Source organism: Micromys minutus, assembly GCF_963924665.1.
Source record: "Micromys minutus genome assembly, chromosome: 22".
Lineage (NCBI taxonomy): Eukaryota > Metazoa > Chordata > Mammalia > Rodentia > Muridae > Micromys > Micromys minutus.
In genome coordinates, this window is record NC_137957.1 from 47,006,075 (window position 1) to 47,022,055 (window position 15,981).

The 15,981-nt window shown below is 50.7% G+C and overlaps 1 protein-coding gene across 2 annotated transcripts in view; it reads left to right on the forward strand.

The window, feature by feature from the left end:
* Window positions 1-1,611: 1,611 nt before the first annotated feature.
* The window catches only part of ABTB3 (ankyrin repeat and BTB domain containing 3), a gene marked incomplete at both ends in the record, with an annotated part of 259,402 nt that continues 245,032 nt past the window's right edge, over window positions 1,612-15,981 (forward strand). For both annotated transcript variants that reach the window (XM_080935712.1, XM_080935713.1), the window contains one exon: window positions 1,612-2,788. In XM_080935712.1, the coding sequence (XP_080791838.1) occupies window positions 1,612-2,788 (1,177 nt within the window). The remainder of the gene's footprint in view (window positions 2,789-15,981) is intronic.

Genomic DNA, 15,981 nt, shown 5'->3' on the forward strand with positions numbered 1-15,981 from the left:
TGATGACCAGTGATATTGAGAGTCTTCTTCCATCTCTGTCGGCCATTGTTAAACAATCAAACCAACAGCTCAAAGCACATTCTTTTCTCATCGGCTCATAACATTTACCAAAACTCCCCAGCCCAATGGGGGATCCAGACAAAGACATAGATGGTAGCCACCCACAGTGACGAGGGCCCAGAAATTTGAAGCCATCGAAGAGAGTGGGATAGTGGGAACACCCGAAGTAGTTTTGGGAGATCTGGGTGGGCTTCTGGTAGGATCAAGATGGAGTAAGAGAGCTACTGTAAGGTTTCTCCTAAGGTAGGCGGGGACAGACAAATAACCAAGACAACGAATGCCATTAGGCACAGAAATGTAACAACCTCACACATATATTTTGTATCTTTCTTTAATCGAAAAGAATATTCTCCCTCTGCACAAATTTAGGACTAAGCTGGCTAGAAGATTGTTCACCAGAACCGCAGGGTGGCTGGGAATCTCCCACCCCCACCCCGCAAACCCTGGGAGTTAAGGGTGAGTGCGGATTCCTGCCTGCCTAACAAACCTAGAAAGTCCCAGTGACGGGTGGTTTATGACGAGAGATTCGCTTCCCAGTGGTATTTATCAGCCTTCCCCCTCTACTTTCCTGGTTTATTTTCCTCCACACTGGAGCAAACCCGGGCTGAAATGAGGAACCCTCATGAATTACTCAGGGTGCCTGAAGAGGGAGGAGGAGAAACGTGCTTCTTGTATGGGATGATGGGAGAAAAAGAGAAATCTAAAAAATACCAAAACAGAAAGTGACCCTCGGGCAAACACTCTGTGAACCGCAGAGTGGAACAAATAACGCTATAAATGAAAATGTTGTCGATAGTCCAAAATCGGGAACCAGGGGAGCTACAGTTGCAGGATAGCTGCTCTCCTCCACGCCTCCACCTAGGCCGCGGCTCCCTCCTAGCTGCAGCCCTGGTCAAGGCCGGGGGGCGTGCCTGGGGGGCGGGGCCGCGTGGAAGGGAGGAATTAAAAAGAAAAAATTCTAAGTAATTAGCATCCCCAGATTCCATTGGCTCTTCTACGGACCTGCTTTGCATATGCCCGCCCTCTGACTGCTTGGTTTGCTGGGGCTCAGCAGGGTTTTGCAGCCGCCTGGCTACAGCGCTTTAGTGCGGGGCGGGAGCTCAGAGAACCGCGGCCCGGAGCCCGGGGAGCCCGCTGCCCGCCGAGCTGCGGCGGCCGTATCTGGGGCGATCTAGGTCCTATCGACCCTGCGGCCGGCGCTCGGAGGCTTCTGCATCCGTCTGGTCCCAGGGAGGAGAGGACCAGACACTTTTATTTTGGATGAAAGGCGCGGGTCCTGGCGGGAGCTTCCTTCCCGGCCTGGCTCGCGGCTCAGTGCGCCCTAGCTCTGGCCCCAACACCAGAAGATGACTTCAGGTTCCGCCGTGTATCTTCCAGTGGTGACGGCTCGGGGAGGCAGGCGAAAGTAGTGACACTTGCTGGCCACGCCAGGTGGGAAAGTGAGCCTAGGCGACGAGGAGCACCGCCGTCCCCGAGGACCCCGGTGCTCACTGCTCCTTGCCTTTCCTTCCCCTCGGCTCCACGGCGGCTGCAGCATGAAGTGGCGCAGCGATGGCCAGGAGAGGTAAGAAGCCGGTGGTGCGAACGCTGGAAGATCTGACTCTGGACTCGGGTTATGGTGGCGCGGCGGACTCTGTGCGCTCCTCCAACTTGTCTCTGTGCTGTTCTGACTCGCACCCGGCGTCCCCGTATGGCGGGAGCTGCTGGCCGCCTCTAGCTGACTCCATGCACAGCCGGCACAACAGCTTCGACACTGTCAACACTGCCCTGGTGGAAGACTCCGAGGGGCTGGACTGCGCCGGTCAGCACTGCTCGCGGTTGCTGCCGGACCTCGACGAGGTCCCCTGGACCCTCCAGGAACTGGAGTTGCTGCTGCTGCGCTCGCGGGATCCCCGGGCAGGCCCGGCGGCTCCCGGCAGCCTGCCCAAGGACGCGCTGGCCAAGCTCTCGATGCTGGTAAGCCGAGCTCTGGTGCGCATCGCTAAAGAGGCGCAGCGCCTGAGCCTGCGCTTCGCCAAGTGCACCAAGTACGAGATCCAGAGTGCCATGGAGATCGTGCTGTCCTGGGGCCTGGCGGCACACTGCACCGCTGCCGCGCTGGCCGCGCTGTCTCTCTACAACATGAGCAGCGCTGGCGGCGACCGCTTGGGTCGTGGCAAGTCGGCGCGCTGCGGCCTCACCTTCTCCGTGGGCCGCGTGTACCGCTGGATGGTGGACAGCCGCGTGGCGCTGCGCATCCACGAGCATGCCGCCATCTACCTGACGGCCTGTATGGAGAGTCTCTTCCGGGACATCTACACACGGGTGTTGGCCTCCGGGCTACCTCGTAGCTGTAGCGGTCCGGGACCTGGCTCCAGCTCCGGTTCTGGCCCAGGCCCCGGCTCAGGCCCAGGTGCCCCTACAGCGGATAAGGAGCGCGAGACGCCGGGAGGGGGAGCGGCGAGCGGTGGCCCTTGCAGCGCAGCCAGCAGCGCCAGCGGGGGCAGTAGTTGTTGCGCCCCGCCAGCCACGGCGGCGACCGCAGTCCCGCCAGCCACAGCCACAGCCACCGCCGCCGCCGCCGCCGCCGCCGCCGCCGCCGCCAACCACCACCACCACCACCACCACACGCTTCACGAAGCGCCCAAATTCACCGTGGAGACCCTGGAGCACACGGTCAACAACGACTCGGAAATCTGGGGGCTCTTGCAGCCCTACCAGCACCTCATCTGTGGGAAGAATGCCAGTGGTAAGTGGCCTTCCTTCTCCCTCCCAACTCCGTCAACTCCGGACTCAAGTTTGCTTCTTTGTCCCCCTCCCGCGTCTCTCTGGTCACTCGCTCTCCCCACGGGCTTAGAGGTAGAGGCCGGAGTGGAGACAGCCAGGAACCCGTAGGTTCACTCCTGAGCTTGGGATCCGCGGGGTTGACAACTGGTAGTAATGGTCCTAGAGCACGCAGGGTTCCGCCCCCTTTGTGCAAGGCGGGGTGGGGGGGCGCCTCCCGCAGGACGGGAGCAAAATCCAACACCCTTTTATTTTACATTTAATTTAGTATATTATTTTACCCGGATCAGGCTTGAGACGTTTGGGTCTCGGGCATATCTTCTAGAACCCTGGTTTTTGATCTTTAAGGGGCCACATTCCAGCCAGTGCCTAGGAGTTGAGCTAAGATCTGAAGGAGGCGGGTTCACTTGTCTGCGGTGCAGTTCTCTCGCTTGCCCCAGGCCCTCTGGGGTCGCTGTGGGTGCGCTAAGAAGGCATGGCTGGCGGCGGCGAAGGTGGAACGATAGAGCTGGGTGGGCCTGAACGTGTACATGTACGTGGTGGTGGTGGAGCCGTGACAATGCATAGCTCCAAGTTTTCTTGAACAGTTTCTGAGCACCTGAACCCAGATTTGGGGGTTCGGGGTGTGGAGGGTCAGGGTCGCATAGCGACAGGCAAGGCCAAGGATTCCAGACTCGGGCGATTTACATCTGTCACTTGGCTGAAGGAGAGACACTAGGGACCTGGGCTGGAGGAACAGGTTATCAGCTATGGGCTTCCATTTTCTGGAGCTCTAAAATCCCCTCATCGCACCCCACTGGAGGGCGCAGGGTGGGTTTGAACCTAGGTTCCTGGCTGCCAATGGGGGTGGTGCTGGGGCGCTTGTTTTCCGGAGCTCGCACTGACGGTCCCCGTCTGCAAAAGACTGAGCTAGAGATTTCAAAATTTCAATTTTCCACAGGAAATGGTAGAAGAGTAACTGGAGACTTTAACAGCGAAATAAAACTTTGTTACGTATTCCAGGCGGTTTGGCTCGAGGTTGCGTGGTCGGAGCGAAGAGGCAGCCTTTCTGGGTAGATTTCATTCATGTTGCAGCCTGTCTGTTTCCTGCAAGCCAAAGGAGAGATGCGTCTGGCCTGGCTGGGTCTCCGGGGTGCCAAGAGTGTGCATGTGGGTGTGCCCACGCATGTGTGTGCAAGTGCTTTGTGAGTGTGCGAAGGCAAGCCAGCAGGCTTCTGAGGTATAAGGCTCCAGCTTTAACCGTTTGTAATTTTACCCTGACGGACTTTCTCAAGGAATTCCTTCACCTGGATGTGATCATTGTGGGGGAGGGGTAAAAAGAGCAAAGCTTGTGTGTGTGTGTGTGTGTGTGTGTGTGTGTGTGTGTGTGTGTGTTTGGGGAGGGACTAGGGTCAGCCTGGATCTTGGAGACTCTTCTGCAATCTCTTTGACAAAGCCCGTCCTCCCATCTCCCCTGTTGCCCTAATGCATAACCCCCAGAGCGTACCAACAGACACAGGCAAGTATACAGGACATCTTACTGAGAACATGTGGTGACAGAATATGAAGCATCCTGTGTGCTTTTATTCAGAATGGGGGGGTCCACCTGCAAACCCCTGAGTTTTGAATTGTTCTTTGTTTGGAAGTAAGCGCTCAACCCAAAAGCACAGACCGACTTAATATTCTCCCTAATGTAGTCTCCCGGTGTCCCTACTGCAGCCACCCCTTAGCCCGAGCTACAACTCCTTATCTTCCTCCTGGGGTTCCTACAGGCATTCACACTCCCCTCCCCCACCCCAAGGAAGTTCTAGGCTGCCAACACCAGCATCCAGTTCCCTCTCAAGTCTGCATTCTCTTGAACTGAGGGATTTGGGGTGACTTTTCTGGGTCCCGTCTACCGGTTTAATACACTGCATACCCTCATCTCCTCCCACCGCTCTCTTAGTAGCCCATCTTTTTCCAAATAGGTTTTGTTTTTAGGATCTTTAGCCTCTTGTGTTTATCCCATTTGGTGTAAGGCTAATTTAAGGGGAGAGTAAACCACAGGGCTGGTTTCGGGCAGGATGAGTGAGTGGTAGTTGGGCCTTGAAGCCATCACAGACTTCCACACAGCACACAGCACAACTGGAGCTCAGGACCCTTCCTTCAGCCTTTCCTGTTATTTTATCCTGATCTCTTCATTTCTCCACGGGCTTGTTCAAAATGGCTGGGCGTGCATACAGGATAGCTAAGGAATGAGTGATTAATGTCTCAGGCATCCAAACATACACTAAACTTTATGCCCGCTTCTTCAACTGTTTCGCACAGCAGTCTTTGTGACCTGCAAGCCTTCCTGAGGACCACACGCCTTCCATAATGGATTTTCCCTCTCTTCACTCAGTAACATCACTAATTTATTCATTTGTGGATTCATTTGTTCTTCAATACTTATTGAACAGAGTTTAAATGCCAGGGACGGAGTAGACACTGGGTAAGAGGGGATTGCAGCCAACATGTTCCCAGGATCACTTTACACATCGAAACTCAGTGCCTTTTGTCTAGCACTACTGCCAGGACGGGGGTGGGGTGGCTCAGTTGGTAAAGTGCACAGAGCTCCAGGTTCAGTCCCTCGCACTGAATAAACAACCCAATCTTGTAGTACTAGCATGCAGAAGTCGAGGTAGAAAAATGGGAAGTTCAAGGCCATCCTTGGCTACGTAGCCAAGTTTGAAGCCACTCTTGACTACTTGAGACCATGTCTCAACCAACAAAAAAACCAAACCAAAACCCAAATTACTACTATGCAGTGCAAGAAATGGAGGCACAAGTGGAGCTTTATTTTTTTTGGGGGGGGGGGAGGGCGTTTGTTTTTATATTGTGTGTTTGAACAAAGATGGCCTGCTTTGGCACCCGTACTCCTAGCCACTGTGCCTGTAACTTTCAACCCTTCAGGCCGTCCTACTGCCCTGTCTACACAGCTGAGCACCAACCCCATACAACTTGCTGTTCTTTTTGCCCCTGTCCATCTTTTACACCTGACGATCTGAGTTGGCAGTATTAACTTCGTACGTTTTTTCATCTTCCAAGCCAAAGGGAGTACCTAACACTTAGCTAGAACTTGCCTGGTGCCTGTTGAGTTGGACAAGCTGTTGTACTCTGTTTTGCAGTGGTGTCCTTAAAGAAGCCAACTGCCTTTTGAGGTTCTTAAATTTCATTTTTAATTATTAATTGAGTGTGTGTGTGTGTGTGTGTGTGTGTGTGTGTGTACGCACAAGTGCCCATGTGGAGATCAGCGTGAATGTAAAAGGAGATGAAAAGGAAGGATCTGACTGCTCCTAGGTGTGGTAGAGGAGAAGGTTTGTTGTAGGTAAGAAGTAGAGCATAATCAGACAGACATCTGGGAGAACCTAGACTGAGCATGCTCCTGAGCCAGCCCATGCCAAGAGGGGGAGGGGAGAAACAGGAGACCAAATGAGGAAAAAGGAACTGAGGCTGCCCTTAGCAGAGATGCCTAGACAGATGTAGCAGGCCAGGTCTGAGAGGTGAGTGCCAACATTTCTCCATCTATTATAAAAGGTATGGAAGTAGGAAGGGGTAAGGTGGGAGTAAGGGTGCCATGCTCTTTAGCCTGCTGCCTGGGGAAAGGGCTGGAGAAGTTTGGGGTGGGGGCAGGGTATGCCAGCCATGCCGTGTAAAGGTAAGGACTGAGAGCTGCTGAAAGAATCTGACAGCCAGGTCCACTATGGCGTATTAAATAGGCACCTCCGTGGACCGTCTTCCCGAGTTTGAGATCTGACATCCTACCCCACCCCCTGTTTTGGTAATGAATAAGAGGTCATGCTAAGGACCCAAGAAAGCTGTCGTGATGGCCAAGGCTGGGAATAGAAAGAAAGAACTGAAGGCCCGTTGCTTGCTCTCCAGGCTCTATGGCCCATCTTGGGCTAGGGAAGTATAGGCTGTAATGAAGCAGTTTGACCCAGGGCTAATGGCTTTGGAGCCCTCTTGGGTGCAGATTCTGAGGGGACACCCGGGGCTGGCAAGTTTGTTGCAATTTGCAGTCTAAAATGGTGGAGGTCAGAAGACACTCATCGGGGGCGTCACTTTTCCCACCATGTAGATTCTGCAGATCGAGCTCAGGTCCTTAGGTTTACTGTCAAGCGCCTCTACCTCCTGAGCCATCTTGCCAGCACTTGAATCTGCTTTCGAAAGGTTTTTCGACTTTGCCCCACACATATCTTTGCAGCTGGTCTCCTCTAGGTTTAGATACTAAACTGCCAAGGCTGGGAAATTATGAAACTAGACGGACAGAGTTCAGGAAACAAAGAGCACAGTTGGGGTAGCATCTACCATGCAGATATTGGGTCCAGCATTATCTGGGCGGGGCTTGGATCACAGCATCCGCTGGGCGGAGCGTGGGCCCAGCAATCAGCTGATCAGGACTTGGATCCCAGCATCCGCTGGGCGGGGCTTGGGCCCGCATCAGCTGATCAGGACTTGGGTCTTAGCTGCTTTAGGGCTTTGGTTTCAGCATCATTTGTGGTGCTATACAACTCTTCAGACCTGGGTTTTCTTGTGTTGATTTTTAGGTGTTTTAAAAGCCTAAGCAACATAGAAGAGACCCCAAAGGACTGATGGAGTTTTTGTGGGGTGTGAACATTTGACTCGATTCATGCCGCTAACACTGAAAATAAGAAGAGGCCAAAGGCTTTTGTCATGCCTTAGTCACTGTATCTTGAATGTCCTCAGAGCTGGTTGGTTTTCACTCTTCAGTTCTTCTTCACCAGTGATCTGTTCTCCTCCTTAAGAGAATGGACCCCTTCTCAACCTCTGTTCATCCCATGTCTTCCTCCTAAGCTTCCCTTCTGAATGCCAGACACACTGCAAATACCTTCTACTACTTGTTGACTAAATGAATATTGTCAGATCACTCAGCTTTTTGGACATCAAGCGTAGCCTCTGTCAGGCAGTTGATTTGATATCAGACAGAGTCACGGCTCTTGAATTTGGATTCCAAGGCTGCCAATTTGTTTGTTCTTGGGAGTTCCAGAGACAGCCCTCAGCTGTAAAACAAAGTTTGTACTTACGAGATTCTCTGTCCTAACGACATCAGCCTGGTGCCAGGTAGGAGCTAAGAGGATGGTGGCAACTGTGGTGATAATCTGGTATCATGGTATCTCCCTTCTTTATCACACAAAATCAATGTCCCCTTATGTTTGCTGTGAAGGGAACCTGGGGGACACAACACTTCGGGGTGTGTGTGTGTGTGTGTGTGTGTGTGTGTGTGTGTGTGTGTGTATCAAATAAGTCAGTGTATCTACTTCAGGGACTAACCTGTGAGCACAACTCCATGGCCTAAGTCACCAGAAGGTTGTTGTGACCTAAGAGAAAAAGATCCTTTTATTTCAATTTTTAATAATAATAATATAGAGATGTCTTTAGTGAAGGTGCACCTTCACTAAACTGAGTGATAAAAATGTCCCATATGTTAATAGCAGTATCTATTGGTTTTTGCCCAAATGCATGAAATTTAGCTTTGTGCATTTCTTTGTATTGTAGGATATTTTTGGGGGGGGGCAGGCATGCTTCTGACAAAAATCCATGGGGATACTAGTATAAACCTTTGTTGTGGGTGCAGAAAAATGCAGGGAAGGCTAGAAGAGGCAGTGTAGTTTGACCAAAGCAGGGAATTATTTTCTGCTTAGAAACATCGAGTCTCCACTCTCAGTTCCTCTGTCTTCTAGCAGGTGAATTGTTGTGATGGATTTTGTTTGAGGATCATATGATGAGGGCCACACAAAAGAGAATAACACGCATTTAAAATAAACTGAAGGAAATGCAAACCTACCATGGAGGACAATTACCAGATCTGCTCTGTGACAGAGCCAGACTCATATAGGCACGTCCTAATAACAGCTTCGGTTTCAGATAGATCGTTGCAACTGGTGATAGCAACGCTTTGGGGTTCTGCATAGACTCTTTCCTTACAGAGCTTCCCCAGTCACTTTATAAATATTAATTAACGTGAGCCCTGTGTCAGCAACGCTGGTGCGGTGGGTTGGTTGGCTCACAGGCCCTTTGCTTTTTAGTCGTCCTGTGGGCTCTGAGTCTGTACTAAATGCTGGCTTAGCAGTTTCCCCATCGTGGGTCTGGTTGTGCCCTTCCGTGCTGTGTTGTGGCTCTGCTGGACGTACCGTCTCAGGAGGAACTAGGCGTCTTCAGGGAGGCAGCAAACCGGTCTCAGGAGCCCCACTGAGCGGTGCCTTTGGTCTCAGAGTACATTTTTTAATTAACTGTCTCTTTGGAATTTGGGTCAGTAGAGGGTTATTTGCTTTTTTTTGTGCCGGAGTCAGTTCCTTGTTGGAGTGTTTGCAAATGTGTGCTTCATGAAACATCATCATGATAATGACCCCATAAAGCAGTGAGGGGTCAGCTGGAGGCCTGAGGTCACCGGTGGGGTGCCCATGGTCCCTGCTCTGGAAGAGAACTCCTAATTCTCAGTCTGTTGTTACATGCGACCTCGAGTCAGATAACAAGCTCATGTATAAATCGCCTGATTACCATTCACTGAGAGGTAACTATATGCCTGAATCGACTCTGGGGTCACACATCCCTGCCAGCCCCATGTTTTTCATCTGTACCACAGATATCTACACTCACAGTGCTCACTACAGGCCAGACACGCTTTTATGACTTCCGCGTGTTGTGATTGTTATGGTCACATCAGTTGTTATAAAAGATAATTTTCAAGTCTCAGTAGAAAGTCATTCTTGTCCATTTAACCTCTGATTGGGTGAGATGTGAGGGGGAGGAGTTAGGAGCACCAAAGGGGGAGAGTCCTGACTCCCAGTTTTGCTTTGTGTATCTTCTGTGTGGAGCCTGAACGCCCTGAGGAAGCCCGACAAGAGGAGGGGGTCTTAAGAAAGCTGATGAGGACAAGTCACTCAGTTCCTGTATCACCAGACACATGTGCCTTGTTACCAAGCATCCACATGCATGGCTTCACATAATTCTCTCTTCTCTCTGAACATTGCTCCTGACTCTGTCTTCGAGAACTTTGAATGATGATCAGGCCCGTTTGCTGCATTTAATGGGACAACTCAAGGCTTAGGCACCTTCCAGTGACAAGTTCCCTGCCTGTCTGCATTCACAGACCATATTGTGACAGGCTAGGCCAGCCATGGGGAAACTTCCTCTTAGTAAAGGGACTAGTGAGAGAGACCATGGCAGGCACTAGTCCTTCGAAGCTATGAGAGCGTGTCAACCAAGCCCCGTGTGCGTGACCATAATGGCATGTTTGGGTTAGGCCTGAGTTCTGCTCTCTGGGAAGAACTTGCTGTTCCATTGTTTCCCCCACTCCCTGCTCTATCCAGCACGAGGATTTTCTTTCTCCTTTATTCCTGGTCACACCCGAAGTGGGTCTTGCAAGTCACCGTGTCTTTAATGGCTCGAACTCATTTCTAGTTACGTCCTTGGCTTGAACTTTTAAGCATCAAGGATTAATTTCAGGTCTCTAACAATAAGACCTCTAAAACCCAAGCTTAGCGATTTTGCCCGAGCAGTTTAGCGGGATTGTCATCTGTGCCACTGTATTAGTAAGCTTTGAGTTACTATGCTGAAATGCATGAGGCAACTAAATTTACGAAGAAAAAAAGGTCTGTCCAACTCATGCGAGGTCATAGTACTGGTGTTGCCTCTCTTCTGTCAGGAACTCTATGAAAATTGCAATAGCATATGCCAGTGATTAAAGTTCCTATTGGAGTGGGGTTACCTTTGAAGCCAAGGATAGACAGAGAAGTGGAACTAAAATTGGGCTTTTAAAAACCCTTCTATGGTCACCTACCAAAGAGTCAGTCAGCTACCTTCCAAAGGCACACCCACAGTGACTCCAAGCCCTTGAACTAGGCCCCACTTCTCAGAAACGCCATCTTGGGAAGATCAAGATTTTAACTGGCATGAACCCTTAGTGGATGCTCAGAGCACAGCCAGCAGACATCCAGAATGTTGGTGTTCACACTCAGAGTTGTTTTCTTCATTCTTTATCTTATTGTTTGAGGCTCTAGAAATTGTTGTCTTTTTCACCTCGCCTCTATTCCTTTCTCATTTGACTTGCAAACTGGCTTATTTGTGCTTCAGCTAATAATCGTTAAACCTGGTTAGGTCTAATCATCACATTCTACCGTTATCTCCCCTGACCTCTTTCCACAGAGCCACAACTCACTGGGCGTTCGTCCTGATGTCTAAATTACCATACATGACAGTTGCGCCACTGCATAACACGGGGTTTCAGTGTTCTGCCTTCTAATAATGTCGTGTATGTTAACCACGTCACTTCTGCTAACAATATCTGTGTTGGTTAGAGCAAGACTAACTGATATATCAGGTAAATCCTAATATCTTAGTGGGGAAACACAATAAACTTGTTTTCTGGGCTGGGAGTGTAGCTCAGTGGTCGAGCATTTGCCTCACACACATAGTACCGTTGATCTGTAGCGTCGCAAAAACCAACAGCAAATTTTCCTTTACCTGGGAAGGAGACAACTGTCTCTTTCCAGGAAGCCAAGCCCGTGATTCAGGATAATCCAGGTGTGTGTGTGGGGGGGGGGATGACTTTCCATTCCCACCCACATCCTTCACCTTGCTTTCCATCCCTCAATGGATGTGAGCACGGGAGTCTGCGGAAGTCCTGGTAGATGTCTGCTGAGCCAGCTAAAGCTATCACTGAAGATCTGGTGTGCCAGATACGGAGTGGAACGAACCTCTCTCGGCACATTTGTATTTGAGAGCCCGTCGGGGTGGCTGCCAGGGACAGGAACTGAAATCCTTCAAGAGCCGTGACTACCTTAGAGGCAGAGGTTGGGTGGCAGGTCTTCTTGTTTGTCCCTGATCCCGCAGATGGTACCACCCAGGTAGTTGGGGTGAACTTAGGGCGTCTAAGCATGACTCACCACTTCTCTTTTCCTTGATGTCTCTGGGAAGTTCAACTGCTGAGAGCCAGGTAGGCAGAGCCAGCCTTTCACTCTTTCGACCCTCAGCCCTTACCCTCTAGGTGCTTGGCTTGCCGACTATGAGGGGGCCCGACATGAGCCAAGGCAGACTTGCCTCTTGCAGGTCAGTGTGGGCTTAGTTTATTATGCACATGTGCCTGTGAAGATGGCTACTGAGGTGAGGTCCACAGAGCCTCATGAGTTTGATGTGGATAAGACCATCTGGATTAGAAAGCAAGGTCAGGGAAGTGCCTGGGAAGAGAGCTGAGTCAGGGGTGACCATGGCTACTGCATGGGACTTTCAAAGACTGATCCTTGTCAGCTTCCTTTCTTCCTGGATCATGGTGGCAGCAAAGGCCCCTCAGGAAGCCTCCCAGTGAGGGTGTGGCAAAGATGTGACTCCATAAGATGCTGATACCTGTGTTCAAAGAGCAACAAGGTGAGGGGAACTGGGAGTTTCTGCCCCTCAGTGGCTCTGGTCCTTGTCCCTTCCTGTTTTGCTCTGCCCCTGCTTCTATCTTCCACAGAGCCTATTTTAGGGCTAGATATGGGCAACTTTTCAGACATTCAGAGGGAGATGCTTTCATTGAGAGACACTCACAGATGGTGTTCAGGGGAGAGTAGGATACATAGGAGATTCAAACAGAAGTCTCTTAAAGTCACAAAGTGAGGTAAGGCCAGCATGGAAGAGAATGTAGAAGAAAAAGGACCAGGAACCAACAAGCTCTGCCTAGAGTGAGGTAGGGCAGAGAAGGGGAACCAATGAGGGAAGGCATTGAGAACAGCTCATGAGAAGCCTGGGTAGTCCATGGGTCAACACAAGGTTGGGAGAACAAAAGGCCACTTATCAGCAGGGGACATTGAGGTATCAATCACACAATCTGGGAGTGTTCCTGCCTCAGTGCTTACGGGCTCCTTCAGACCTGAGGAAGAAGCACAAGCTGTGTGCCCATCACACCCACTCACATCACCTGTTGTGATCCAAAGGATGCTCACCATGCTTCCCGGAGGATGGAGGGAACGTGTGCTCTGCCTGTCACCTGTGAAGCTTGCTCTACAGGCTTCATCACGCCCAAGCTCCACAAAGGACTTTGGGTGTGGGGAGAGGTAAAGAAGCTCCCACCCTGTACCCTCCCTGAACAGGCTGACTCCTCTCTCACGTGTCTCGACATTGCTGGGCTTTTGTACAGATGCTCAGTTTGAAAGCCTTGGCCTCTATGATCCCAGAGGCTCTGGAGACCTAAGCTGAGGACCCCAGAGCATGGTGCTAAGGCTCCCAGAAGCAACTGGGCCAGAGGGTTGGGGGAGCAAGGGAGATTCTGAGCTTGGAACCCTTTGACAGAGCTCCAAATGGGGAAAAGAATAAAGAAATGGAAGAGACCCATTATTGGAACTAAACGGAGCTGGTAGCTTCAAAATAGCTAGATGCTTCAAAGTAGGAGGTGCTCTCTGGTCCTTAGGGATTCAGCTTTTCATCGATGCAGAGAAGGAATGTGCCCCCTTCTGTGCCACATCCTTGTGCCCCAGGTGGCACTTCTGATTCCAGGGAGCAGAGGCAGAACTCATCAAAGTCATCTCTGAACCAAAAATAGCCCTGTCCAGCCAGACGCTTCTCAACCTTGCAAGTCAACGTGCTTGCTGTCATTTCTCAGGGCCGGCGGCAGCATCTGTGGTTCTGAGAAGGCTGCCTCTAAAAACTGGCTTGCCTCTGGAGCTTGGAGAGGTTTGCTTTTCATGCAGGGAAGTTTTGTGGCTGAACAGACAGGATCAGTCCTGATTCCCAGACCCTGATGTAAGCAAATTGGGACTTGGGGCCATCAAGACTCATAGGGCGAGTAACTTATTTATTCGAAGAACTGTCTTATCTGGTTGGTTTTTACCACCGTCAGTCTGTGGTCAGATAGTCTGGGTTTGGTCTCGACGCTGTCTTTTGCCATCTGTACCGCACTGGGAAGGTTTTCTAAAAGATATAGTTTCTTTGCTTGGCCGTGTGGCCACCTCGTTTGTTTATAAACACTTAGCACGCAGCCTACAGTGCTTACCATGTGCCCAAGAGTATTACAGCACTTACCAGTTTAAACTGGTAGTTAATATCTACTGGCCACCTTCCTCTCACTACTATAGCATGTGGCACACACTAGGCACGAACTATTATGTTTTTAGTGAATGAATGTGGCTACAGCGTGCACACTCAGTGAGACAGATTTGTTTAACACTCTACTGTCTCCCCAGCACTTAGAGGAGTGCCAAACTAGTCTTTGAGGCCTCGTTAATGGCCAAACCACGAACCTTTTGCTTGCCATGGCCTAATTGGCTGGCTGGCTTCTGCCTCTGTGTTTCTGAATTCTCAGCCCTGAAAAATCTCCGTATTTCAGAACTTGCTTCTGTCTGAGAAGAAGAAAAGAGGAGCAGGCATTATTTCTTTGTACCTATTCTCTGTGTGAGAGATGACACCATCCCGTAGTTCAGAACCAGCTACCGTGCCAGCATGGCAGCTTGGATCTTCGAGCTGAGAGAAGCTCCACACGGCACAGTCCATGTCTTCAGGCCGTCTGGACAGCAGCTGGGGTTTCTAAACTAGACACTTGGGAAGTGGGGGCGGATTTATAGACTAATCTGGAGTCACAGCACATGAGTGTGGTAGGTAAAGGTAGAGAAGCTTTTTGAAGCTGAAAGTCCTTACAGCCCAGCCAAGTATGGATCTCAGCCCTCTAAGTCCCCTAGGTTGATATCTCCATATTGCATGTACCTTGGGGAAAAGCGACAAGGCATTGTTCTCTGTCCTTACCTGTGATTTTGTTCAGTGGGCGAGCCATGTGCCGGCGTCTGCTAAGCACTGCCCACCCCCATCTCACGTAATCCCTCCTACATCGCCAAAGAGGGCAGACTTACTGCTTCACTGCACAGCCTGGAAAACTCAGACCAGATGCTACGGTGAAGACCCTGGAACTGAGTGCAACCCTGGCCACTCAGCCCGCCATCCCCACACCCTGCCGTGAGCCATGTTGGCAGCTTATCACAAGGGTTCATTGCAACTTAGTTAATAGTCTTTGTGAGGAGAAGGGTGTTGAGACAGGGTCTCACTGTATAGCTCTAGCTAGCCTGGAACTTGCTATGTAGGCTAGAGTGGCCTTGAACTCAGGGAGATCCACCTGCATGCACCACCACACCTGGCGTATAGTCAATGCCCTTAAATGCTCTGTTTCTATGAGACACAGCCGGAGAGCAGCAGCTCAACCCCATGAAGTAGAATGGGGGTGGGGAGGGCAGCCATTAGGCAAACTGTCGATTAACTCAGTCAGAATGAAGATGTAGAATTATAAAGAAAGTAACCATTCATCCAGTTCTTTCCCTTAGGACTCCTTGTTTGTGGTCTTGTTTTCTCTGATGTTCCTTCTAATAAAGTGGTTCTCAACCTTACTAATGCCACAGATTTAATACAGTTCCTCTCGTTGTGGTGACCCCCAACCACCACATTATTTCTTTGCTCCTTTATAACTGTAATTTTGCTTCTGTTATGTGCCGTAATGTAAATATCTGATGGGCGGCCCCTGTGAAGGGGTCGTTTGACCCCTGGAGGAATCATGTGAGAACCACTGTTCTAATCTTTCATCTGGGAAGTGGTTCAGTGCCTACTAAGCACCAGCCAGGCATACACTGCTGCTGGTGTCGCGGCTGGATTTACGATTGAAGGACTAGAGTCATTTTGCCCTCAGTGACATTTATTGATTCTAATACTTTATCTGCGCTGCTTTAACCTAGAGTTTCTGTGGACTCAACGAGGCCTTTTTATCTCCCCTCATTGGGTAGGGGGGGAGTGAGCACACCTGCTGGGCTGGAACTGAGATAAGGGGCCCCTGGAAGACCAGAGGGCGTGCCCAGTATCCATCAGCATACTCAGACTGTCATTTTGGAGCCTTGTTTATCTTATGCTTCCTAATTCTCCACATGTGCACGGTTTGCAAAGTTCTGTCACTCACTTCTGTTTGCATTCACAGCGACCACCTGGTGTAGATGCTAAGACCCTAATGTACTCAAGAGGAAGCAGAGTGGGAGGGGCCAAGTGTCTCTCTCAGGGTTGCCAATAACCAGCAGCCTGGTTGGCTTTTGGGTTCCTCGTCTCCTTTGTGTGCTGCCTGGTGGTACCTTTTGCACGTTGCTCAGATGTTTGAGAACCCACATGGAACATCCTATGGGGAGAGAACCCCAATGGCCT